The 27,857-nt window shown below is 42.6% G+C and overlaps 3 protein-coding genes across 6 annotated transcripts in view; 2 read left to right on the forward strand and 1 right to left on the reverse strand.

Moving 5' to 3' along the window:
* Pgap2 (post-GPI attachment to proteins 2) overlaps positions 1-15,871 on the reverse strand; it is a 28,807-nt gene extending 12,936 nt beyond the window's left edge. The window contains exons 1-2 of the mRNA NM_001246811.1: positions 15,815-15,871; positions 610-722 (exon numbers count right to left, since the gene is read on the reverse strand). The gene's annotated coding sequence lies outside the window, so the exon portion shown is untranslated. The remainder of the gene's footprint in view (positions 1-609; positions 723-15,814) is intronic.
* Positions 15,872-16,312: 441 nt separating this feature from the next.
* Positions 16,313-27,857, forward strand: part of Folr1 (folate receptor alpha) — a 349,146-nt gene continuing 337,601 nt past the window's right edge. The window contains 1 exon segment of the mRNA NM_001246763.1: positions 16,313-16,399. The gene's annotated coding sequence lies outside the window, so the exon portion shown is untranslated.
* Nup98 (nucleoporin 98 and 96 precursor) overlaps positions 16,538-27,857 on the forward strand; it is an 82,006-nt gene continuing 70,686 nt past the window's right edge. The window contains exons 1-5 of one of the 4 annotated variants that reach the window (XM_027407858.2): positions 16,538-16,676; positions 24,059-24,163; positions 24,951-25,052; positions 25,165-25,341; positions 26,808-26,947. In XM_027407858.2, coding sequence (XP_027263659.1) covers positions 24,088-24,163; positions 24,951-25,052; positions 25,165-25,341; positions 26,808-26,947 — 495 coding nt within the window. In that variant the 5' untranslated portion in view covers positions 16,538-16,676; positions 24,059-24,087. Of the gene's footprint in view, positions 16,677-16,767; positions 16,915-19,612; positions 19,699-23,564; positions 23,587-24,058; positions 24,164-24,950; positions 25,053-25,164; positions 25,342-26,807; positions 26,948-27,857 lie in introns of those variants that run through there. The other 3 variants (XM_027407859.2, XM_027407860.2, XM_027407861.1) reach the window with 3 other exon arrangements.

Genomic DNA, 27,857 nt, shown 5'->3' on the forward strand with positions numbered 1-27,857 from the left:
ACTAACAGAAATGATAGTTGGTTCCACTTCTTGGCTGTGTGCCTGGCCTCCCTTTTAGGTGTGTGACCTTGGACAAGTCACCTAACCATCCTCGGACTGTTTCAAATTGTACAACAGGAAGAAATCACAAGGTTTAGATTATTTCTAAGGCCCAACCAACTTGGTCCCTGCTTTACATCTCAGTTTTAGGGGTACACTACCTAAAGTTCTGCTCCTAGACAGCTTTCACTTCTTCCCTGGTACTACTTAGTCAGTTTTCCTTTGTTTTATTTTAGTGTGTTAGTGTGTATAAAGAAGGGGGTCTTACTGTGTAGCCCAGGCTGGCTGAAAACTCCCAATCCTTCTGTCTCTGTCTTCCTGTTGCTGGGATTAAAGGTGCCACACAAGGCTCTGAAAACTGCTTTTTTTTTTTTTTTTTTTTAGGAGTATGCCCACTTCATATCCAAAGTCCCTAAAGATCTCAATACCACCCTCCATTCAGAATCCACATTTTTAACTCAGCACTTGATATACAATCTCTTTTAGTCCTATTATTCTAGAGTAGGTGTCCTCTGGGTTCCCATATCACAGAAAAGGAAACTGAGCCTTGGGGTGGTTAAAAACACTTACTCAAAACCACAGGCTAGTAACTGGCAGAGCTGGGATTCAAACTAGACTATGAGGTTCCAAGGCTCCCCCACGCCTCCATCCGCAGCGCCTGGAGGGATCTTGAGCAGGAGTCCCTGCGGAGTAAAGGCAGTGTTTAATCCCAGCACACCTAGCCCCACCACAGAGCAAACAGAGGAGGTCAGCTCTACGTCTGTATGCCTACAGTTCCCGGTGTTCCGAGTGTATGTGAACAAGGCGGGCAGGCACCCGGACTCCAGGCCTGTGGAGGCCAGACCTTGTGGCGGGGCTTCCCGAGTGATGTGACCCTGTGGCCCAAACCGGCTATTCCCTTACTCACCCAAACGGTGGTGGCTACGGGGCAGAACCCGTAGCCAGGGGCGCGGGAACCTGGAGCCCCCGCCCGGCCCAGGGGGCGAGTAGGAGGGGGCGGGTCGCAGCAGCAACGCACAAGGCGGAGCCAGCGCGTCTGGGGCGGATCTTAGAGAGGAAACTGGGCCCGTGTCTACACTGGCTCCTCCCCGCTTTGGGGACTGCGACCCCTGGCTTTACTGATCATATAGTGTCTCCAGAAGCCAAGCTTCTCCAGGAATACTCTGTCCCCACTATTTTTGACTGCGTGAGAACAGCCAGAAGAGCCCTAGACACCTGGCTTTGACAGCTTGGATAAGTCACCTTGTCATCTTACCTCTGGCTGCATGCCATCACCTGTTGAAAGAACATAAAATTAATTCAGTAGGACCTAAATTTCTTTCTTTCCCTGACCTGGTTCTCCAGTCTTCCACCCTCATTCTAAACGAATTATCCAGTTTTGCACTTCTAAAACATTAAGCCAGTTTTGCCCCAGCCTTGGAGCTTTTCCCTCAAACTTTGCTCCCTATGGCCGGTTACAGCATGCAACAAAAGGAGCTGGGGAAACAAACAAGAAACTCCACGAATACCACCTTGCAGGTAGTGAGATAGATACTGTAAATCTATCCCAGCAACTTTGGGCCAAACCTAGTCCCACGTTCTATCAGAAGAGGGCGCCCTATCCTGTCTGACGTCTCTGGCGAGGGGGGGGGGTAGGGATGAGGAGGTGGAAGTTCTGCGGGACCCAGCTAAAAGGTTCTTCACAACGAAGAGAAACCAGCTCCCAGTGTTCTTTTCTCACTTTGGCCTGGCCTCGGCTGATCCATTAAAGGGGAATCTCTCTGAAAAGATTATCCTACCAAAAAAGGAAGGAGGAGGTGAGGAACCAAATATTTATTTCTCCTCTAGGCATCTAGGGGATTGCCAGGACCACCTACAGCAGATGCAGAACTTCTGAGCCAGTTATCAGCACTTAAACCCTACTTAAATTCTCACAGTAATAACCTGTCTTGGTATCCTCTATATCCTAGGAACATTTCTACTTTGTATGCAGTAACTCATTTAATCCTCATAAAAATAAGGTGGATACTTTGTTTTGTTTTTGTTTTTCAAGATAGGCTTTCTTTGTGTAGCCTTGGCTGTCCTAGAACTCACTCTGTAGACCAGGCTGGCCTCCTGAGTGCTGGGATTGAAGTTATGTGCCACCACTGCCACCAAGCCTAAAATGACCACTTCTATCCAGTCTCAGCAACTAGATTTGTGTTTTCTGACTTGTGACTTCATGTCTTCTGTCCGGCTCCACCCCAGTGGTGCTTACTTTGCTCTTGTTCCCTATTTTGATTCCTTGACTGTTCCTATGGCCCTAAATACTGGCCCCTGAGGTTGGGTCCTTCAGTTTCTAAATTAATACCAATGTCTGGCTTGAGGGTCTCTGGTCTTGCATTTGATTCTCTTGGGATCTGTACAGCGTGGACCATTCAACTCACAGTTCTGAGTCTGTTCCTTCATATGTAAAATGGCTTAAGGGATGGATATCTACATCACAGGGTACTGTGAGAATTGGAGAAATACAGCAGTGGCAGGCAAGTGGAAAGTGCCCAATATGTGAAGGTTTTTAGTTTAGTTTAGTTTTAAGATTTAATATATATACATTGTTCTGTCTGCATGTATCCTTCAGGCCAGAAGAGGGCACCAGATCTCATTATGGATGGTTGTGAGCCATCATGTGGTTGCTGGGAATTGAACTCAGGACCCCTGGAAGAACAGCCAGTGCTCTTAACCTCTGAGCCATCTCTCCAGCCCAATATGTGAAGGTTGTTACAACCAGACACACAAGCTACAGTTGGACCTCATCCTAAGCCTTCTCTGACCTCAGTGGCCAGTGACCCCCTCTAGGCATATTTTGGTCTGTTTGGTTTATGGAAGGAAAAGCAGAGAAATGTGTTCTTACAACGTGCTAGAGACTTTATACTGTTCCATTTGCTCCTCTTAATAATGTAGACAGGTGCCGGGCAGTGGTGGCACACGCCTTTAATCTCAGCACTCAGGAGGCAGAGGCAGATGGATCTCTTGTGATTTCGAGACTAGCCTGGTCTACAGAGCGAGTTCCAGAACAGCCTCCAAAGCCACAGAGAAACCCTGTCTCGAAAAACAAAAACAACAAAACAAAACAAAACAAAACAAAAAAATCTAGACAGGTGAATTTGGTAAAATCCATCATTCAGAAAAAGAAGTCAAGCAAACAGGTGTGGTGGCACAAGCCTGTAATTTCAGCAGGAGGGAAGTAGAGGCAGGAGGACCAAGAGTTCAAAGACATCCTCGGTTACATGGCAAATTTAAAGCCAGCCTTGACTCTGCCTCTAAAAGGAAAGAAGGGGGAATGTAAGTGGCAAGATGGCAAGGTACTTGCTGTCAAATATGACAACTTCAACCTTTATGGTGGAAGGAGATAACCAAGTCCCATAAACTATTTTTTTTACCTCCACACCCAAGGTGGGCACTTATAAGCATGCATGCATGCAGACACACACATAAAATAAATATCATTTTTAAAAAAGCATTAGCCAGGTGTTGGTGACACACACCTTTAATCCCAGCACTCGGGAGGTAAAGGCAGAGGCAGGAGATCTCTGTGAGTTTGAAGCCAGTCTGGTCTACAGAGTGAGTGCCAGGATAGGCTCCAAAGCTACACAGAGAAACCCTGTCTCGAAAACCAAAATACATTAATGAGTAAATTAATTACAAAAGCATTAGAAATTTAATAAGCAATTAGACCTCCAGTCTCCCCTTAACCAGCAGGCACTTAGTGCTTCCTAACTTGGCATTTGTCCACTGTCCAACTAGCTGCTGCTGTTGATATTTTCCAGTATCTCTTGTTCTCCTGTGGATTTGCTTATATCTGTAAATACCCTAGGCAGGCTGTGCCTTAAATAGCATCATCAATGTCCAGTTTTAGCCACAGTTACTGTTCAATCTCCCTATGCACACCCACATACACACCCTTTCAAGCAGACTCAGTGTTCATAAAGATATTCCAGCACCCAGTAGCAAGGAGGTAGTGTAAAAATGGGGGATAGATAAAAAGAGAATATAGATTATATCAAGAACATCTCTGTGGGGCTGAAGAGATGGCTCAGCAGTTAAGGGTACTATCTGCTCTTCCAAAAGACCTGGGTTTGATTCCCAGTATCCACATAGTGACTCATAACTATCTGTAACTCTGGTTCCAGGAAATCTGAGACTCTCTTCTGGTCTCCTACGGGTCGAACCATGCACATGGTACATGTAGGGAGAGACCCTGAGTTCCCCACAGCAAATAACTTCCTAAAAGCAATCTTTGAACTCTCCAGAAAGAAGATGGGGCCCCACCTCATTGAGTCCACTGGATCCAACTTGATGCGTTGAACTGACAATCTCCATCCCACACTTGGTTTGGACTACATCGCTTTAAACAACTCCAGAACAGCTAGCTGAGATGGTGCACATTCTATTTACACTCTGGCCAGAGCTTCAAGTAAGAACTTCAATCAACACAAGGACTTCAATCAAGATATAAACTTTAATCAATCAAGAACTTCAATCAAGCATCTCAAACCAAACACAGACTGGATACATGTGTTGCAGATAATCCACTACTCTTAACATTTTCTTCCTACAGGACCCCATGAGGCTATGATCGTCCCATTTCAGCAGGAAGTAACTCGGAGAATACTACATGCCCCTTTCCCCACTGTTGACACTAAGGATAATGTACACCTCGTTAGGGCTAGTTTCCTATTGTTTAGGGTTGGGTTTGGAAGGAGGTATTCAGGCTTGGACATCTCTTTCAGATGGACTTTAGAGTTTAGATGGAATAGATATAGTTAGGATGTGATATAAGTAGATTATTATATCTTCTTGTGATTCACCTTTATGATTGTTAATTATAGATAACTTACACTGTTATAGATCCTTGTATGATGTAACTTATGTATAATTTGTTTGTCACACATCGTTTTACTCTGTAAAGTTTTCTCTATTTAAGATGATGTATGCTCTTACATATGTTAAGACGTTTTGTACACAATTTAGTTTTGTATCAAGTTTAAATCCTCTTTAGACTAAAAGGGGAATTGTAGGGAGAGACCCTGATTATAGGTACCGATGACCACACCCGTTTGGGCATGGTCACAGCTATGTAGCAGGGTGTATAAGAACAAGGGAAGCCAGCACACGTGGTCGCTCTCTAGGCTGAGCTGACACTGGGAAGCATTTCTGGGTCCAACTGCCTCAGGGTGCCAACCAGGTCACTGGTTCCCTTGTGTGAGTATCTCCCCTAATAAATTACTCTGACTCCACTTGTATTTCTCCATAGGTACACATATGTAAATGTAGGCAAAACATCCATCTACAAAATAATGAATGAAAAAAGAAAAAACGATTTCCTGTAAGATTGCTTCATTGGCTTACTGTTTCCCTAGTACCCTCAAATTACAGCTGCATTGAGCCACTTTTTCTTTTCTTTCTATTTATTCGTCTTTCTTTTTTCTTTTTAAAGATTTATTTATTATGTACACACTGTTCTGCCTGCAGAAGCCCAACATGGTCAGAAGATGGCATTAGATCCCCTGGAACTGGAGTTGTGATCGATCTTATGGTTGATAGGAACACAGCCCAGGCCCTCTGTAAGAACAATAGTCATAAACCAGGCAGTGGTGACACATGTCTTTAATCCCAGCACTCAGGAGGCAGAGACATGTGGATCTCTGTGAGTTCGAGACCAGCCTGGTCTACAAGAGCTAGTTCCAGGACAGCCTCCAAAGCCACAGACAAACCCTGCCTCGAAAAACAAAAGCAAAACAAAACAAAAAAGAACAATAATCATAATGGAGTAATTGCTCTTAACCACTGAGCCACCTCTTCAGCCCACATTGTTCCTCCCCACCTTTTATTTATTTATTGGCAAGCTCTCACTTTTAGCACTGGCTAGCCTGGAGTTCACTGTGTAGACCAGGCTGGCAAGAACTCATTGAGATTTGCTTACTTTCACTTCCTCAGTGCTGAGCTTAAAGGTTTGCAGCACCATGTCTCCTCCCTCTTGAAACACAGATCTGACTATATCCCTTCTATGCCAATAATCAATTATTTAGTAACTCTCCATAGCTTTTATGAGCAGGAGCAAACTCCTTAGCAGTAGTGCTCAACAGCTTTCATAATCTGGTCACCCTCTACTTCAGCAATTAGATTTGAGACCCTAACTTTATCCCCCTCTTCCATGAAACTTTGATTATCTTTTCCTTATCTCTACACCCTATGACCATCTGCCTATCTTCCTACAGCTGTAATAATATATACTGTCTACCAAGCTTTTATTAGGACTCTGACCACAAAGGAGCAAATGACTTCCTTGTCTGTTGCCCAGTCTAATTTCCTCCACCTTTCTGGGAACTCTCTTAATTATTTTTTGAGATAATTTTAATCTGTGGCCCAGACTGACTTAGAAGTTACTATATAGCCTAGGCTGACCTCAAACTCATAGAAACCCTCCTATCTCAGTCTCTCAAGTATTCAGGAGCTAGTTTAAGGAGGTGACCCTCCACTTGATTACTTGATCTTTCAGCCTAGGGGCAGGAATAGAGTAATAGTGCAGGAAACATTTGATGGATTTAACTGAACTGGGTTTTAAAGAATGGGTGTATTAAGACAGATCTAGAAGCACTTTAAGAATTTCAAGATAGGCCTTTGGAGAGCAATTGCTAGAGGCTGGGATGAAGGGAGGATGGCTGAGGAAAGTTGAGAGGCAAAAGAGGGAGACATGGGCAATGTTAGAAATCCAGGCCAATCCTGGCCCTGCCTCACTGGAGGCTGTAGGAAACCAAGTTCATCCTAAACTGATGAGTATTGTTTTTCCAAGATATCTTTGTCATGACCAAGATATCCTCCTTGAATACTTAAAGTCCACACTCTGGGGCTGAGGTGTAGTGGCATCTATCATTGCTGTATTTTTGTTAGTGGCCACACCCCTTTGGGAGACTCCAGGGCTAGCTGGTCAAAGGTAAGGGTCTTACCCTCAGCCTTGAGGATACAACTTCGGGCCCCCTCTAGTTCAATCGGTAGAGCATGGGACTTTTTTTTTTTTCCAAGACAGGGTTTCTCTGTGTAGCTTTGTAGACCAGGCTAGCCTCAAACTCACAGAGATCCACCTGCCTTTGCCTCCCGAGTGCTGGGATTAAAGGCGTGTACCACCACTGCCCAGCCTGAGCCTGGGCCTTTTAATCCCAGGGTCGTGGGTTCGTACCCCACGTTGGGTGCCATTTTGTTATGGAATTCCTTGTCCCTCCAGGTCCTGCTGCCACTTTATCCCCAAATAAACATACAGACACTATATTAATTATAAAACTGTTGGTCAATGGCTAGGGATTCTTACTGGCTAGCTGTCTTAACTATTAACCCATTTCTATAAATATGTGTATTTCCACTTGGTCTTGGCTTACCAGAGAATGTCCGGACCTGTTACTCCTTTGGTGACTACATGGCATCCTTTCTGGTCTCTCCCTGCCTATCTTTCCCAGAATTCTCCTTGTCTCCTAGTCCTGCCTAGCTTCCTGCCTCTACTGGCTATTGACTAAACAGCGTTTTATTCATCAACCAATAAGAAAAATACATATAGAGAAGGACGTCCCCTGTCACTGAGGAGATGACTCCATAATAAGAGCACTGGCTGCTCTTCCAGATGACCCAGAATCAATTTCCAGCGCCCATATGGCAGCTCACAACCATCTGTTATTCCAGTCCTAAGAGATCTAGTGCTCTCTTCTGACCTCTACAGGCACTTCTTGCACATGGTGCACAAACATACATTCGGATAAGACACTCATACACACAAGAATAAATAAAATCTTGAAAAATAAAAACAAACTTGCCAGGCATGGTGGTGCATGCCATTAATCTCAGTCCTACTCCCCCCCAACCCCCCCAACCCCCCCAAAAAGGCCAGGCATGGTGGAGCACACCTTTAATCCCAGAACTTGGGGGTACAGACAGGCAGATCTCTGAGTTCAAGACTAATTTGGTTTACAGAGTGAGTTCCAGGACAGGCAGGGCTACACAAAGAAACCCTGTCTTGGGAAAGATAAACTCCAACCCTAGGGTTACCCATCTAATTGCAGTACCAGACAAACAATAATAGAATCTTCATTGTTCTAAGGAACTTTGGCTTTTCTGTTGCTTCTAAAATGAAGTCTCAGATTTCAATCCTGGATATAGTGAGTACTTTCCTGACCCTACCTTTGCTTCTCCAGTCATCTCATCTGGAATATTCTTATCTTGCACTTCCATCTTAGCAAATTCCAATTCTTCCTATAAAAGTATTTTAACAGCACGGCATTTTGCTAAATTAAGAATTAATGTGTTGCTTTCTCTGTAGGAATAACATTTTTGTTTTCTAAAGTTAATACCATGGGTTATTTTTGTGAACAGCCTGATGTTTGGGATCATTTTCTCAAATTAAACAATTCCTTATTAAACCAGGAAAAAAAAAAGAATTAATGTGTTAGCTGGGCATGGGTAGCACATGCCTTTAATCCCAGCACTCCGGAGGCAGAGGCAGGTGGATCTCTGTGAGTTCCAGGCCAGCCTGGTTTCCAGAGCGAGTGCCAGGATGGGCTCCAAAGCTACATAGAGAAACCCTGTCTCGAAAAACCAAAATAAATAAATAAATAAATAAATAAATAAATAATTATACACCCATTTCATTTAAAACTTTTTTGTTTGTTTTTTTGAAACAGGGTGTCTCTGTGTAGCTTCAGAGTCTGTCCTGGAATTAAAGACCTTGCTTTATAGACCAGGTGAACTCAAAGAAATCCACCTGCCTCTGCCTCCTGAGTCCTGGGATTAAAGGTGTGGGCCACTACCACCTGGCAGGATCTTTTTTTATTTTAAAAGATTTATTTTTATGTGCATTGGTGTTCTGCCTGCATGTATGTCTGTGCGAGGCTGCCAGATCCCCTGGAACTGGAATTACAGACAGTTGTGAGCTGCCATGTGGTTCCTGGGAATTGAACTTGGGTCTTCTGGGAGAGCAGCCAGTGCTCTTAACCACTGAGCTTTTCCCAGCCTTGACTTTTCTTTCTTTCTCTTTCTTTCTTTCTCTTTCCTTCCTTCCTTCTCCTTATTTTTTTTAAGATTTTATTTATTTATTATGTATACAACATTCTGCTTCCATGTATATCTGCACACCAGAAGAGGGCATCAGATCTCATAACGGATGGTTGTGAGCCACCATGTGGTTGCTGGGAATTGAACTCAGGAACTGTGGAAGAGCAGTCAGTGCTCTTAACCGCTGAGCCATCTCTCCTGCCCCCTCCCCCCTTTTTTTAGATGGTTTCTCTGTGTAGTCATAGCTGTCCTGGAACTCACTCCGTAGACCAGGATGGCCTTGAAATCACAGAGACTCATCTGCCTCTGTGCCACCAGTACCCAGCACCCAGCACTCAGCCCTGACTCTTAGGGTTCTTTTTCTTTTCTTTTCTTTCTTTCTTTTTTTTTTTTTCTTTTTTCTTTTTTTGGTTTTATGAGACAGGGTTTCTCCTAGCACTTGGGAGGCAGAGAAGGAGGATCTCTGTGAGTTCGAGGCCAGCCTGGTCTACAGAGCTAGTTCCAGGACATCCAAGACGGTTACACAGAGAAACCCTGTCTCAAAAAACAAATGAAGGGACTGGAGAGATGGCTCAGTGGTTAAGAGCACTGCTTGTTCTTCCAAAGGTTTTGAGTTCAATTCCCAGCAACCACATGGTGGCTCACAGCCATCTGTAATGAGATCTGGTGCCCTCCTCTGGCCTGCAGGGACACATGCAGACAGAACACTGTAGACATAATAAATAAATCTTTTTTTAAAAAACCAAGGAGAAAAAAAGAAAGGAAGGAAAGAAAAAAGAAAAAGAAAACAATTTGGGCGTTGGTGACGCATGCTTTTAATCCCAGCACTCGGGAGGCAGAGGCAGGCAGATTTTAGTGAGTTTGAGGCCAGCCTGGTCTACAGCGCTAGATCCAGGATAGCTAGGGCTGTTACACAGAGAAACCCTATCTTGAAAAACTAAAAAGAAAAAAACCCAACAATGCTTCTACATACTCTGCCAAGGCTTTTCAGAAATTTTACCAATAGTTTGATATAACCCACATCACAGGCATTCCTTATAACCCTCAGGGTCAATCTTTTTTGGAAAGACCTAATGAACAGCTTAAATGTTATTTAAAAATAAAGGTGGGGGAGAAGGATAATATGACTACTCCGCACATATTTTATCTTTTATTACATATACTTTAAAATTTTAAATTTGAGCAAGATGGCCTCACTGCTGCAAAATGTTTTTGGGTTCCTCTGAAAAAATTCAAGGTCAAAATCCTTTGGAGAGACATTATGTTAGGTCGATGGAATGGCCTGATCCAGTAATTTACTGGAGCCGAGGCTGTTTGTGTTTTTCCCAGGGCTGAAGAGCCGGTGTAGAAGATGGAGCAGGAAGTTCCAAAGCTACACCTGAAGAAAAGGAAGAGAATGGGGCAATGGAGTTGTGGAACCAAGAAAAAGAAAGTCTTCCTACCCACAATGACTCAGATGAAGAACCTAGTGACTGAGGGAAGAGACTTGATGAAATCTCAGGGGAAGGGTGTGACTGCAGAATTGCTGTTTTTGCTATGCTGTCTCTGTTGAATGCATCTGTTACTGCTGAGACATTGGGATAATGGACCTGATCCTCCTGTGCTTCACTTTAACTGGGAAGAGAATAATATTCTTGTTTATGTCTATGACTCTGAGATCTTGGGTGCCCCACTGCTACTCATATTGCTCCCAAGCAGAAATGGTCACATGACAATTAAAGTATTGATGTTTAGGCCTCCTTGCATGATAAAATATTAACCATTCAACATTCAAAATTAGATGAATTATCCTCTTCCACTGCTGCAGAAAACCTGGCCAAGATTTTTGGTCATTATTTTTCTGAATCTAATTGGAATACAGTTCATAGGAATGTCACAGGAAAGTTTTTTGCTGGTTACACTGGGAAGCATTAATAGTCTTGAGATGGATTTGCTACTCCATGTCTGTTTTAAATATTGGTTTACATACCCTAAAATTAAAAAATAAAAAAAGGAGGAATTGAAGGGAACCATGGAGTTGGCTTGGTCTAGCTGCCTTGAGAGGCATTTAGAGTCCATGGCTCCTGGGGTACAATATGCATTCCAGTTCCTGAGAGGCAGTGAAGCTTTCAGCCTATTTTGTGTTTCTCAGGTGACCTTGGCCTAATAAGTAAGCATGGGCGCTTATACTATATAGTGAGTAAAAAAAAATTAGATTTATTTATTTTGTTTAGATTTATTTGTTTAATTTTTGTTTAGATTTATTTATTTTTATTTTGTTACTGGCACTATGTAAGAAAGGGATTAATTAGTATTTCCTAGGGCTTGAATTCAAAGGTAAATAGTAATTACTCAAGGTTATAGGGATTCTTTTTTTTTTTTAAGATTTTATTTAATTATTTGTATACAACATTCTGCTTCCATGTATATCTTTGCACACCAGAAGAGGGCACCAGATCTCATAACGGATGGTTGTGAGCCACCATGTGGTTGCTGGGAATTGAACTCAGGACCTGTGGAAGAACAGTCAGTGCTCTTAACCGCTGAGCCATCTTTCCAGCCCAGGGATTCTTTTTAGGGGGCTGTAACAAGAGTTTAGAGCTGGCCTGTGGTGGCATGCACCTCTGATCCTAGCACTTGGGAGGCAGAGGCAGGCAGATCTCTGTGAGTTCGAGACCAGCCTGGTTTACAAAGTCCCAGGCAGCCAGAAATGTTATACAGAGAAACACCGTCTCCAAAAAAATAAAACAAAAAAGCTCCCCAAAACAAACAAACAAAAATCTAGTCAAAAACTGGGACTAAATAAAAAGAAGGTACTACTACAAAACTAAAATAAAAGTGAGGAGCTGCAGAGATGGCTGAGCAGTTAAGAGCACTTGTTGTTCTTCCCAAGGACCCAGATTCGATTCCCAGAACCAATATGGTGGCTCACACCACCCATACCTCCAGTTCCAGGGGATCCAATGTTCTCTTCTGCTCCCCAAGACAATGCATGCACATACATACATGCACACAAAATGAATAAAGTAAAATTAAAAATAAAAGAGAAACAGACGTGGAATAGGTTGGATAAGCAGGAAAAAAGCATAAAATACTGTGTTATGTAAAACCCTGAGTATGCCAATAAATTCTTTAAATGCAATGGGATAAATGCTATACTCAAACATCAAAGGTATCCACATGGAATTTTTATTTATTTTTTTTGGGGGGGTTGAAACAGGTTTTCTCTGTGGCTTTGGAGGCTGTCCTGGAACTAGCTCTTGTAGACCAGGCTGATCTTGAACTCACAGATATCTGCCTGTCTCTACCTCCCGAGTGCTGGGAATAAAGGCATGAGCCACCAACCCCAGGCTTATTTTGGTTTTTCAAGCAGGGTTTCTCTGTACCTTTGGAGGCTGTCCTGAAACTGGATCACTAGACCAGTCTAGCCTTGAACTCACCACCTGATTTTCACATGGAATCTCTAAAAATCCAATTAGGTGTTACTTACAAACCTCATCCTTCCCTATCAAATTGTAGAAGAGGGAGGGAATCAACACTTATTGGTATTTATTTTGGGCCTAGCTTGACCTCATAATTTTGCAATTCTATTACCTAATTTGATCTTCACAATCACCTTATTAATTACAAAGTATTGTGCCCATTTCATAATAAGGGAACTTCGACAGGCCACAGCAATTTGTCACGGTCTGAACACTAGCAGATCTGAGATATGGACTTCACTCTGTTTGACTCCAGCTCTGCTGTGCATTACATTGCAACATAAAGAAATTTAGAACCATCAGTCCCAAACCATTACCCTTTCATGATTCCACTGTTTTTACAGGACAGTCTCTTCTCTGAGCAATAATCTTTCATAGCTGCATAGAAATCTCTCAAGTCAAGTGTGTGAAAGAACACAGGCTCCTAAGATAGAACCAAACAATATAGCATAGGACTATGGGCAGCTCTGGGCTCCCACTACCTTGGTTTGGAAAGTCCTTGTGAGTATGCCCCCAATTTCTTGCTTTTAGAGTGGATGAAGGAAGATGATAGTAACTCCAAGGGGTTGTTATGATAATTAGACTAGGGAGGGGGCTGCCTCCAAACAAAGTTGTTCTTCCTAATCAGGGCTCAAGGGGATTATAAACTACGGCTTATATGCTCACCAGAATAATACTTAATAAGGAAAGTCACCGTGGTCCCCAGAAATTCTTCACAGAAGCATTTCTCTTTCAATGTATCCTCCCCACTCTTCCTACAAGTACATACCATTTAAGGAGTCCAGTTTCTGAAAACCTACTAGCACTTTCAAGTGAATATACTCATATGCTGATTCACTTAAGAAACATTTCTGAGCCTCTTTCTCTGTCAGAATTTATGCTTTAAAAACTACTTAAAATGGGAAGTCCCATTGTTGTTGTTGTTGTTTTGTTTTGTTTTCCAAGACAGGGTTTCTCAGTAGCTTTGGAGGCTGTTCTGGAACTCCCTTAGTAGACCAGGCTGGACTCGAACTCACACAGATCTGCCTGCCTCTGACTAATCCTGGGATTAAAGGTGTGCACCACCACCACCACCACCACCACCACCACCACCACCAACCACCACCACCACCACCGCTGCCGCCCAGTGGGAAGCCCCATTTTTAAGGAATAAAAATATATCTACCATTTATTGAGGATATACTGTTTACCAGGTACTATAGCAAATGTCATATTCCTCTCATTTAATTTTCCCAATAGTTTTGTAAGTCAAGCAAAATTATCCTTAATTTACAGACATGAAAACTGAAGTTCAGAGGCAGTGGGAATTATTTCCATATGACTATAGTTAGGTCTAGATCTAAACTTGGGGTTCTCTGATTCTGAAGTCTTCAATTCTATCATTTCCCAGGTAAAACAATAATTCACTCATCTATGCATTAAATATGTAAATGTAAAGCATATTCAATGTGTGCCAGGCTTTATGGACACTAAATGTTCATAGGCAGGCTTAAAATGTAGTTATATTTGCAGACTGAAGCACCAAAAAATCAGAGGTTTGGGATGGTGTTGAGAAAGCTACTGTAATGAACATCAGAAGAGGAGGAGGAGGAAGGAAGAAGGTAGAGGATGAGGAAGAATAAAGAATGAAGACAGAAGAAGGAAGAAGAGGAGGAAGAAGGAAGAAGAAGAAAGCAGCAGCAGCAGCAGCAGCAGCAGCAGCTGGGCACTGGTGGCTTGTGGCTTTAATCCCAGCACTCTGGAGGCAGAGGAGGGTGGATCTCTGAGTTGAAGCCAGCCTGATCACTCTACAGAGTGAGTTCTAGGACAGACAGGGTTACACGGAGAAACCCTTTTTCAAAAAATAAAAAATAAAACCAAACCAAACCAAACCAAAAAACCCATAAATAGAAAGAACCCTAATGATTGTTGTCACCTGTTTTGTTCTTGAGACAGTTTCATTTATACCAGGCTGGCATTACACCCTACCTGCTAATGACATTCTGATTCAGAGCAAAGGCAAGGACCGTTGGTAGAAAAGCAGGGCTATTTGGACAGAGGGGATTAGATCAGGGAAGGTGGCTGCAGATGGATGCTCAAACTAGCTTCCTGTCAGGCAATCTATACATTAACTTTTCTTCCAAGTATATACTGAACACATACAATGTATCACACTTCTTCCACTTACTATCTTATTTCATCTTCACACTACTTCATTTAAAAAACTGTATTGCATTTGTTTATTTTGTATGAGTGCATATATGTGTGTGTGTGTTTGTGCTATGTATGGATGTCAGAAGACAATTTTCGGAGTTGATTCTTTCCTTTCACTATGTAAGGCCCAAGGATGGGAACTATGGTCACCAGGCTTGGCAAGAAGTGTGTTTACCTGAGCGATCTTGCCGCCATTTGATCCTCCTACCTCCACCTCTGAAATGCTGGGATTATAGGTGTGCACCACTAAATCCAGTTTATGTGGTGCTGGGAATTGAATACAGGGCTTTGCACATGGCAGGCAAGCACTCTATCAACTGAGCTACAGCCCCTACCCACCCCAAAACCACTTCATCTTTAAGATGTTTCTAATTCCCTTTACTTCCAAAAACACTGAGGGATTCATTTAAAATTCTTAGCAAATATCGTTTCAGTTGTCTACTGCTGTCCCTGGTGGTGGTGGAAAGGTAGTATGCACGCTTGTTTTCTGAGCACAGTCCTGCTCCTCTGTGAGACCTCAATAACGAGACAGGTCTGATTTCTAGAACATGCCCACTCCTCTGCTCTTAGCTAGATCCCAGGAGGAAACAGACACCAAAAGGATGAAAACGCAACTTTGACCAACACCAGGGGAGGGAGGAGTCTAAGAATAGAAAAATAAGATACAAAGTAACAAGTCCTGATAAGAGGACCGCCCAGGCATCACCCCAACTTGTTGAGGTTAGCAAATGCGTCCTGGAGAAGGCAGTACATTTGCACCCAATCCATCCAGAACAGCACAGGTTCTGAAGCTGCAGCTGAAGCAGAACCCTCATTGGGATCAAGCCTTATAATAGACCATTGCTCAGATCTACCTTAGAGATTCAGAGGAAAGGATGTGAGAAGACTTGCTTGGACCGGCAAGAACAACAGTGGGGACTGAGGGTCTCTGAAGGGCTGCTGATAAGCCACATGGATTGATAGGTATCCCAAAAGGGTTTTCAAGCTCCGAAAGTGCCAGCTGGGTGGCCTGAGAGCCTGCCCATCATTACCCGCAGACTTGAACTAAAGAAGGGTAGAACAGTTACCATGTCATCCTTGGGCCTTCCCTCTGATTGGCCGGAGCTTCCGTAGCCCGAGTCTCCGCGCTCCAAGGAAAGGGGCGGGGTCTCGGCACAACGTCACCGCTTTTTGGTGCTCACTATTCTAGCCACTCCCCAGCCCTCTTCGAGGGGCCGTGTGTGACGTCGCGAGTCTCTATCAGCCAACCGTCGCGGCAAAAGGGGTGGGACTCCAGGTCCCTCCCCACCATCCCTCTTTTTTTTTTTTTTTCTCCCCACCCAATTCCTCACGCCCCTCCTCTTCCCCTCTACTCCTTCTCAGAGACCGCCTTCACGTTCGGTTTCAAAAGGCTCGTCGCCCAATGAGTAACACGGTAGGCCTCGAGTGGCGGAACGGCCTGCCAATGCCCGGCTGGCGAGGGCGGAACGCCCGGGGCTGGCCTCTGACGGCGGACGGCGTGTGACGCAGTCGGGCCTCTGCGCGCTGCGCCCGAAGCGGCGGTCGGTGGCGGCGGCGGCCTCGGCGGCGGCGACGGTTTCCTGGTGGCCGCGCGCTGCTCTGTGAGCGGCGGGTGGCAGACGGACCTGGGCCCTCACCCCAGACGCACCGCGGTAAGTCGGGAGTGCTGCTGGGGCCGGGCGGGCGGGTCCTCTTCTTTGGACCGGCATCTGCGCGGGACGCCCCGGGCCCTCAGCCTCCCAGTCTCGTGCGGGGCGCGCTCCTTCGGGCCTGCGTGAGGGGGCGGGGCCCGCGGCCCTGCGGCTTGGCTCGGGAGGCCCTGGGAGGGAGTCCACACGCGTGGGGCGTAGGCCAGGGGGCCTCGGGTGGCAGCCCACGCTGAGGGAACCTCGTTGTCTCCGGTGCTACTCATTCATTCGCTGGGTAGAGGTGAGCAGCCCGCGGTAGGCTGGCCCTTGCGGGGATGGTGCCTTGGGGACTCAGTGAGGTCCCCCCCCCCATCACTTCTTTGACCACTCTACAGTACGCGTCTTGTCTAGGGTTAACCAGAGGGTTGAGTGAGTCGGAAGTGCGTTAGCTTTTTAAGACATTGTCTGGCGATTGGAGGGGTCTGGTCAACCGAATGAAAGGTTCTTTTCTGTTCTGCCGCATGTTCGTGTAAACCGAGGTGAGAAAGATTGGATTCTTGAATTACTGTAGCCATAGCGTTTAAGACATTCTATGTCAATGCCCCCATTCTGCATCACGTGCAGAGGTTTTGTAAGGTGGGAGAGGACTCAGTAATGGCAGATGTCTTGACTCAAGCCTAGAATTTTTATACTATTCCACCCTCCCTGTATGTTCCAGTCTCTCATTATTGGCTGTTCTGTATTTGGTAGGGGGAAGGAAACGGACATTTGACATAGTGTTCAAAACATTTCCATTTAGGTGCTACCATTTTTGCTTATATAGTAAGATAATAGAACTTTATTAGTATTACCTCGATGTAAACTTTTGGGGAGCTCGGGGAGACAAGATCTCATTCAAATCCTGGTTGATCTGGAATTCACTATGTAGGTTTGCCACGAAACCAAAGAAACCACTTGCCTCTACCTCCTCGGTGCTGGGATTAAAGGTCTTTGCCATTACAACCAGCCCTAACCTAGACTTTTGAGAACTAAACTTTAAAAATAGTTCAAGAGGCAGGCTTAGTGATGCACGCCTTTCATCCCAATACTTGAGAGGCAAAGGCAGGCGGCTCTCTCTGAGTTCAAGGCTAGCCTACTCTACATACTGAGTTCCAGGACAGCCAGAGCTGCACATAGAGACACTGCCCAAAAAAACCCAGGCGTTGGGGGTGAGTAAACCCAATATAGGGGCTGCTGGAGAGACCCCTCAGCAGTTATGAACACTGACTGCTCTTCCAGAGGAGCTGTGTCAATTCCCAGCACCCACATGGCAGCTGTCTGTGACTCCCAAGTTCTGACACCCTCACATAGACATAGATGAAGGCAAAACATCAATTCATATAAAACAAAAATAATTTTTTTTTTTTTTTTTTTTGGTTTTTCGAGACACGGTTTCTCTGTATAGCTTTGGAGCCTATCCTGGCACGCTCTGGAGACCAGGCTGGCCTCAAATTCACAGAGATCTGCCTGCCTCTGCCTCCCAAGTGCTGGAATTAAAGGTGTGCGCCACCAACGCCCAGCTTAAATTATTTTTAAAAAGTCAATATAGATGTGGTGTTGCAAGCCTGTAGTGTCACCAGTAATGGAAGTTGAGGGTGGAGAACTAGAGCCCAGGAGTTTGAAGCCAGCCTGGACAACATAGAAGATCCATCTCATTTAAGAATTGTGGAGGGCAGCCAGGCGTTGGTGGCTCACGCCTTTAATCCCAGCACTCGGGAGGCTAGAGGCAGGCAGATCTCTGTGAGTTCAAGGCCAAGCCTGGTCTACAAAGCTACACAGAGAAACCCCACCTCGAAAAACAAAACAACAACAAAAAGGATTTCACGAAATTAGTTGTCAGTTTGATTTGAACATACTTATCAGCTTGTAGATTTGATGTTTATATAAACAGTAAAACCTAAAAGCAAGTAATTCAAGAGAACAGAGGAGTTCTGTGGTATAAATATTAAAAGTTGTGACCTGGTGTTTTTTTGTACTATTTTATCTGTTTGGACATCACAACCTGGGAAACTTTTCCTGGTATGCTTTCCTATGTAAGCTTTCACACACTTCCTTACTGATACTTCTGCTTGTAGCACACATTTTATATTTCAAGTGTTTGTCTTTTTATTAGGTTATGATAAAATTTATATTTTTTGGTCTTTCTGAATGTCCTTAAACCCAGCACTTCATGCTGGACGGTAGTGGCGCACGCCTTTAATACCAGCACTCGGGAGGCAGAGGCAGGCTGTCTCTGTGAGTTCGAGACCAGCCTGCTCTACAAGAGCGAGCTCCAGGACAGCCTCCAAAGCCACAGAGAAACCCTGTCTCAAAAACAAACAAACAAATAAAACCCCATCACTTCAGAGGCAGAGGTATGTGGCTCTCTGGCTTTTTGTTCAGTCTGGTTTGTAAAGCAAGTTCCAGGCCAGTCAGGACTACAATATGAGACTCTGCCTCAAACATAAAATAACATGTATATTAATTTGTATTTAGGTTACATGGCTCATCGGCCTCAGTTATATTTTTGTGAATGAATAAATACAGAAAAATTAAACTGAAAAATATTCCAGAAAAAAGGCTAGATATTTGTGTACTTCTGAAATACTTTTTTTTTTTCTTTCTTTCTTTTTTTTTTGTAGCCACTAGCTCCTAGGTATCTAAGAATAACTAAACTTTTACAGCACGCACCAAATTCACAGATTAGGAAAGTAAGTTATTTATTGTCATATTACTGTGTACTAGCAGTCTAGGACATAGAGTATTGTAATATTGATTAATTTCTAGTAAGAGACTTTGTAAAATTCTGAGATTATTATAATCTGTAAATCAATGAGTATGGTGGCATGTGCTTTTAATCTCAGCACTGGGGAGGCAGAGGCAGGTGGATCTCTGAGTTTGAGGCAAGCCTGATTTACAAAATGAGTTCCAGGACAGCCAGAGTTGTTACACAGAGAAATCCCAATCACACACACAAGAAAACAAAACACACACAAACACACAGACACACATCTTGTGTAAATCTTAGTAGAAGCCAGGTATTAAGCATTTTCTGAGAATTTGATGTGTTGTGTTTGAAATTGACCTAATTGTTTAGTACGAACTCATAGCAATATATTTCAGCTACTGCAGCTAATATTTTTTATATTAAGATAATTTTTTAATGTAGGCTCTCCTGTGTTGTAGACTATGTAACAGCCTTCCTCCTCTCCCTATTAGATACTGTTTAACAGCTCTTCCCAAAGTTGTAACTAACTACCAAGGTCAAGAAATTATCAAAATTGTCCCTGATTGAGATCAATGCTGTAAGTAAAAATATTCTCAACATTTCAGTAAAACCATACCCTTACTTTGCTTGTAAAGTCAGTTCATAAATTGTCTAATGACTTTTTCCTCCCTTTTCTTTGAGACAAGATTCTTGGTATGTAGCTCCAGGAAGATTTTAAACTCCTAATCCTCCTGCCTTTCCTCCCAAATACAGGGTAGTATGTCCTGCTTTCCATGAAACTCTTAAAATTGTCAAGTACTGCTATTGGGAAACTGTAAAGCCAAGTCATAGAGCAACTTTGCTTTAGATTCTCCTCTTTTATCTGTGGTAGATTACTTGTCCATAAGACAAATCCACAGTTTTCTTTTTGTGGAAGAGGTAAAAGAACTTGTAGTTGAATTCATCTATTAAATATAGTGTTGTGAGTCAGGCAGAGGTGGCACATGCCTTTAATCCCAGCAGAGGCAGAGGCAGGAGGATCTCTGTGAGTTCAAGGGCCAGCCCAGTCTACAGAGTGAGTTCCAGGATAGCTAGGGTTGTTACACAGAGAAACGCTATCTAAAAAAACAAAACAAAATGTATACCTTTGACTTTGTGCATTTGCTTTTGTGGGTTTTGTTGTTATTGTTTTGGTTTTTTGAGACAAGGTTTCTCTGGGTAGCCCTAGCTGTCCTAGAACTCACTCTGTATAGATCAGGATGCCCTCTGCTTCCCAAGTGCTGAGATTAAAGGTGTGTGCTGCCAATGCCCAGCTGTATTTTAAAAAAATACAGTTTTATGGAGCTGGAGGATGTAGATTAGTTAGTTGTTGATTGATTGCTTAGCATGCATGAAGTCCAAGTTCAGTCTCCAGCACACAATAAATCAGGCATAATAAAATCCCAGTACTTAAGCCAGGAGTTCTCAACCTGTGAGCTGTAACCCCTTTGACAAACCTTTATATCCAAAAATATTTGCATTACAATTCATAACAGTAGCAAAGTTATAGTTATGAAGTAGCAATGAATATAAATTTATAGTTGGGGGGTCACCACAACTATTAATGGTTGGTAGCATTAGGAAGGTTGGAAATACTGACTTAAGCAGTAAAGGTAGGAGGCTGTATGTAGTGAGTTCTAACTCACATATTCCTCGTGTGTGTGCATGCGCGCGTGTATGCAATTAGCTAAGTCTTTAAGTAAATTTAGACCAGCATTGGTGGTGCACACCTTTAATCCCAGCACTTGGGAGGCAGAGGCAGGCGGATTTCTGTGAGTTCCGAAGCCAGCCTGGTCCACAGAGCAAGTTCCAGGACAACCTCAATAAAGAGAAACCCTGTCTCAAAAAACAAAACAAACAAAACCTCCCCAAACTAAGTAAATTTAATAAGGGGATGAGGATTAGTAGGGTAGCTAGATTGAGGGGTGTGAAACTGGAGGTGGGCAGTAGTTTAACATAGCACCTCTCAAACTTAGTGGTTCCTAAACTCCTTAAATCTTTGAAAATTAAGTGTTCTAGGACCAGTGAGATGGTTCAGTAGGTAAAGGGCTTGCCACACAGCTCAGAAACCTGAATTCAGTCCCTGTAACCCACATAAGCATGGAAAGAAGAGAACAACTCCAGTTGTCCTTTGATCTCTGCATGTACTTCATGGCATACTCTCAAAAATAATAAAACTTAATAAACATTTTTAAGATTATGAGCTGGGGTTGTTAAACCTTGTCTTGAAAAACCAAAAAAAAAAAAAAAAAGGTTTATTGTGGCTCATGTCTTTAATCCCAGAACTTGAATGTTGATTGCTAGGAGTTCAAGGATAGCCTGAACTCTTACAGTATGAGAGTAGAGAAATAGTTAATATTTCTTAACTATTAATAGTAGTTAAGAACATGTAGTCTTGCAGAGGACCTGAGTACAGTTCCTAGCATCTATTTCTGGCATCTCACAGCTGCCTGTGACTCCAGCTACAAGGGATCCAGTGCCCTCTTTTGGCCACCATGGTACTGCCTTATGCGCATATACATACATACACACATACATACATACATACATACATAATTAAAAGTTTAAAATAAAATAGAAGTGACTATTTAAAATAAATAGTAAGTGGAGGCATGGAGGCTCATACCTTTAAACCTAGCACTTTAGGCAAGCATATGAAGGCCAGCCAGAACTAAATAGTAAGACCCTGTCTGAAAAATAAAATGCAGTTTGAAATATAATTGAAGAATTCAGTGAGGAAACAGACTTAAAAGATTGGATATACTAGTCATCTTTTATGTTGTAAGAGTCGGCAAGGTTATTTTACTTTAAGTTTGTGAGAAATACCCAGCCTTATATAGATAAGTAGCTAAAAAGGGAAGTAGGGTTCTTTGGGGGGGGCACTGTCAAGACAGGGTTTCTCTCTGTAGATTTTGCTGTCCTGGAACTCACTCTTCAGACTAGAATGATAATTGTATTTTCTATTGACACTATAATAACTTGTTAAAGGTTTGTTATACTACAGATTTGGAAACTATCATTAAATTTATGTGCAGTGTTATACTGAATTTCATCAGTTCATTTGTATGCTGCATCGTTACTCATGCATGATTTCATAACATCAGTGTTGGTGATTATTGGTTCACTAAGTTACAATTTTGACAGATCATATATTACAGTTGTTTCTATATTAATCCACCTTAGTATTCTCTTAGGTAGTTAAGCCAGTATGTGTTGGCACAGGCCTTCAATTACATTCTTGAAGTCACCCTTGTATACAGATGGACTTCCAGGACAGCATCTATCAAAAAAACAGAATTTAGAAGCTGAGTGCAGTATAGTGAACTGTTTGTGTTAGTACACATGAAGCCCTGGATTCCATCCCCAGCACTTTATAATTCCAGTTGTTGGGAGGTGAAGGTAGGAAGATCAAAGTTGTTTTGGTTTACTTTTCTGTTGCTATAATGAATACTGTGACCAAAAGTGACTTGGGGGAGGCAAAAGTTATTTTATGTCACACTTCCAAGTCACAGCCTATCTCGGAGGGAATTTAAGACAGGAACTGAAACAGAAACAGCAGAAAGGCTCACTGGCTCCTCCTTAGCTTGCTTTCTTATATAGCCCAGACCCACGAGACCTTCATAGGATGCTGCTGTTACGTAGACTGACCTCCCATATCAATCATCAATCAAGACATTTTCTCACAGACATGGCCACAGGCCAGTCTAGTCTGGGCAGTTCCTCAGTTGAGGTTCTCTCTTTCCAGGTGATTCTAGGTTGTGTCAAGTTGACAGGAGTATAAGGCACAGAAGTATAAGATCTTCTTGGCAATATAGCCACTTTGAGACCCAGCCTGGAATACAGAAAATCCTGATTATATTTAATAATAATTAAAAAAAAGGGGGGTGGGCTGGGGAGATGGCTCAGTGGTCAAGAGCACTGGCTGCCCTTCCAGAAGACATGGGTTCAATTCTCAACACCCACAAAGTGACTCACAACCGTCTGTGACTCCACAGCTTTAGGAAATGCAATGCCCTCCTTTGGCCTCCACCTGCACCAGGCACAGAAAGCGGTACACAGACATACATGCAGGCAAAACACCCATATACATTAAATAAATGAGTACTTTGTAAAAGGGGAGGCAGGAGAGATGGCTCTGTGATTAAGATCATTGACTGCTCTTCCAGAGGACTAGGGTTTGAATCCCAACATTCGATTAGAGGCTAACAACCACCTATAACTATAGTTCTTGGGATTTGATACTCTCTTTTTTTTTGTTTTTTGTTTTAGTTTTTTGATACAGGGTTTCTCTGTGTAGCTTTGGAGCCTATCCTGGCACTCGCTCTGGAGACCAGGCTGGCCTCGAACTCACAGAGATCTGCCTGCCTCTGCCTCCTGAGTGCTGGGATTAAAGGCATGCGCCACCAACACACAGCCAATAGAAGACATCTTAAGGGGATGGTCATTGGTAAGATCAGAAAGTTAATCTCACATTGCAGTACTAGTTATTTTAGGATGTGTGGATTAATGAACATTATAGGTTTTAATTTATTACTTTTAATTAAAATACATTTTAATTGAATCTAATTTATTCAAGGTTGTAGAATATTGAATAGGAGCAACATGCTATCATTTCTATGGGCCTCACTAATATTTGCAGAATAGTAGAATTCTTGAAAGAAATTACTTTCTGTGGTTTCTTTAAAGAGTAACTTTTTGGGCTGGAGAGATGGCTCAGCAGTTAAGAGCACTGACTGTTCTTCCAGAGGTCCTGAGTTCAATTCCCAGCAACCACATGGTGGCTCACAACCGCCTTGAATGAGATCTGCATGCAGGCAGAAGACTGTATACATAATAATAAATAAAATCATTTTTAAAAGAGTAACTTTTCTGACTTATCCTTTCATACAACACTGAAAACAGTAACTTTTCTTTTACAGCTTTCTGAAGCAAACACTCGTTTTTGAAGATGTTTAACAAATCATTTGGAACCCCCTTTGGGGGTGGAACAGGGGGCTTCGGCACAACTTCAACATTTGGACAAAGTAAGTTTTGAAAAATAATAAAGGGAGAAAATGTCTAATTAACTGACCGATGCCTAGCATTGACTGACTTTTTTAAGTTCAGTTGTTTTGTTTTGAGACTGGTTGTCACTGTAGCATGAGGCAGCTCACAACTCTTTCTTTATGTAGTTCAGGCTTCCAGTTCTCAATTCTTCTCAGTTTCACATGTTCTGGGATGACAGGCATGAGCCACTGTTACAGTTTTAACTGTCAACTTGACATAATGGAGAATTAGATCTGAGAATATCTGAGGGATTATTGTGGTTATCTTAATTGATGGGGAGGATGTATCCACTGTAGACAGCAGGGAGTATTGTGGTTATCTTAATTGATGGGGGAGGATCTACCCACTGTAGATAGCACTGTTCCTTGTGCTTGAGGTCCCTCCACTGCCTGTGCTAGACAAGTACTCTCTACCACTGGGCTGCAGGCACCCTCTGGTGGTTCAGAGTCATACATTTTGACTTCCTTGGCTTGATTTCCATCCTGTAAGAATTTTGATGGAAATTTGAGAAAAGCTTCAAACTGCATTAGTGGTTCTATATAATGCAGAGTGATAAGAAATGTAGCCAGGTGATGGGTATGTGGTGCTTGGGAGTAAGAGGCAAGAGGATCTCTGAGTTTGAGGCCAGCCTGATTTACAGAGTAAGTTCCGGGACAGCCAAGACTACACAGAGAAACCCTGTCTCAAACAAACAAACAAACAAAACCCAACAAAATAAAAGGTTAAAACTATTTCACTCATAGACTCTGGATTTTGCTTTTTCAGATACTGGCTTTGGTACTACTAGTGGAGGAGCATTTGGAACATCTGCTTTTGGGTCTAGCAACAATACTGGAGGCTTATTTGGAAATTCACAGACCAAACCAGGTAAGGGATTTTGTTTGGAATACAGATAGTTTATATATAGCTGGTATAAGAGGTTTCCTTGGTGACTACAATTTGCTACATGAATTTGTTTTCTCCCTTTCCATTTCTCCAGGAGGATTATTTGGTACCAATTCATTTAGCCAGCCAGCAACCTCCACAAGCACCGGCTTTGGGTTTGGTACATCAACAGGAACGTCAAACAGTTTGTTTGGAACTGCAAGTACAGGGACCAGTCTTTTCTCATCCCAGAACAATGCATTTGCACAAAATAAACCAACTGGCTTTGGGAGTGAGTAGGACACCATTCTGTGTACTTCTAACATTTTAATATTTTGTTTGTTGACTGTGTTCTCTCTTCTTTGCTCTATGTTCCTTTACCTCCTTTCCCACCAAGTGGTCAAAACTAGAAAATAGGAGAACCTGAAAATGTATTGGAGTTTGTGGGCTAGAAAAGAGGGCAGTAAATGTATCTCTTAAAGGATGGGAGCTTGAAGCACTAGTATTTGTAATGGATGCAGACAGGAAGGTATGCCTGACAGAATCTTTTGAGTTCAAGGCCATACTGGTCTACAAAGTGAGTTCCAGGACAGCAGGGATACATAGAGAAACCCTGTCTCAAAACAAACAAACAAACAAACACAGAGATAGAGATAGATAGAGGACGAAACAGCAAGGTCACAGTAGTATCATTGGTGTTATGATGATGAAACACTAACAATAAAATAAAAACAAATTTTTTGGGGGGTGTTTAGAGACAGAGTTTCTCTGTGTAGCTTTGGAGCCTATCCTGGCACTCTGTAGACCAGGCTGGCCTCGAACTCACAGAGATCCGTCTGCCTCTGCCTCCCGAGTGCTGGGATTAAAGGTGTGCGCCACCAATGCCCAGCCTAAAACCAAATTCTTAATTTCTTTTCTTTCACCCATTTTGATACAGGTTCTCACAGTGTAGCCTTGGCTGACCTGGAACTCCCTATGTAGACAAGGCTGGCCTCAAATAGAAACCCACCTACCTCTGCTTCCCTTCTGAGATTAAAGGTGTGGGCCACTATGCCCTGCCAGGTAGGGTCTGGTATTAGTTTCCTTTTTGATTTTGAGACAAGTGTCTCACTCTGTAGCCTAGGGTAGTCTAGAATTCACTCTGTAGCTAGCCCAAGCTAGTGTTGAACTAGAAGCATTCCTTATTTAGCTTCCCAAGTGTTTGGATTACAATCCTCCTTCTGAGTTAGTTTCTATAAAATGACCAACAATGCCCTCTGAGTTTAAATTTTTTTAGGGGTGGTTATATTTTATGTTAACCTATCTATGTTTGATTGCTTCAATAAGACCACTTAATATTCAAAATATTCTTTCATGGTGTATGCAGTATTACATCTAAATAAAAAATACTGTTGTGATGTCTGTTATGATGACGTGTTTTCAGATAGACAGTTTTATTCAGCATTCATTCTTGCTTAGTAAGAAAAGGAGAAATGAGATAAGATAAAATAGTCAAACAATGTTTCTTTTTAGTCTTGTCTGGTATGTCTAAGAACCTGCATATATAGCTAATTAATGGGTTCGGAATAGTTTACCTTAAAAGTTGTAGCTTGGAAGTATGTGTTGGTGTGAAATATTGCTTAAATGAATTTGCTCAGGAGAAGTAAAGAATATTTAACAGTGTGAAAGCACTGCTGCCATTACCCTACCACACTTCCAATGTTTGTTAAAGATTAAGTTGTTTGCTATTTAATTCTCATTTTTCTTTCTAATTTACAGATTTTGGAACAAGTACTAGCAGTGGAGGACTCTTTGGAACTACAAACACCACCTCTAATCCTTTTGGTAGCACATCTGGCTCCCTCTTTGGACCAAGCAGTTTTACAGCAGCACCTACAGGAACTACCATTAAATTTAATGTATGGTATTTTCATTCAGAATTCTTTTTTCCTATTTGTGTATTTCTTTGTAGAATGAATTGTCAGATTGCTCCTATCTCCATTAATACATGTTGTAGTTTGACTTTTAAAAAAATTAGATGTATTTTTTATTTATGTGTATGAATAATTTTTTCATGTGTGAATGTGTGCCAGTATCCAGGGAGGCCAGAAGAGGGAGGGTGTCATGATCTCTTGCAATTGTAGTAACAGATGGTGGTGAACCTCCATCTGATGCTGGTATAATAGGTCTCAAGACCTTGGCGTAATTGATGCCACCTCAGAGGCACTATTCTGACCTTAGAACCTAACACACAGATCCTAATACTTGCCAAAAATGGGAACAAAGACCTAAATCCATCAACCACCTAGTTCATATTTCCAGGTTCCAGGAAAATCCTTAAATGTACGGAGCCATTTCTTTATAGTCTTCCCCACCCTGAAAAAAATAAAACAGGTTTTAAAATAGTACTAATAGTTTTATAGGCTAGTGAGATGTCTCAGTGGGTAATGGCACTTGCTGTCAAGCCTGATAACTGAGTTTGATCTTTGGAACTCATGATAAAGGGAAATTCTGCAGGTTGTTCTCTGACCCCCATGTAGGCAAACAAAATAAACAGTAAAAATATTGCATATGATTTCATAATACACAAGCAATGTGAAACATACATTTAATCTTCCAGCTGGGTGTGGTGGTGCACACCTTTATTCCCAGCACCTGGGAGGCAGAGGCAGGTGGATCTCTGAGTTTGATTCCAGCCTGGTCTACAAAGCAAGTTCCAGGACAGCCAGGGCTGTTACACAGAGAAACCCTGTCTCAAAACAAACAAAATCTAATTTTCCTTTTTTGTTGCCAAAGTCTCATGCATGGTAGGTAGACACTCTACTACTA

This window comes from Cricetulus griseus, chromosome 3 (assembly GCF_003668045.3).
Source record: "Cricetulus griseus strain 17A/GY chromosome 3, alternate assembly CriGri-PICRH-1.0, whole genome shotgun sequence".
Taxonomy (NCBI): Eukaryota; Metazoa; Chordata; class Mammalia; order Rodentia; family Cricetidae; genus Cricetulus; species Cricetulus griseus.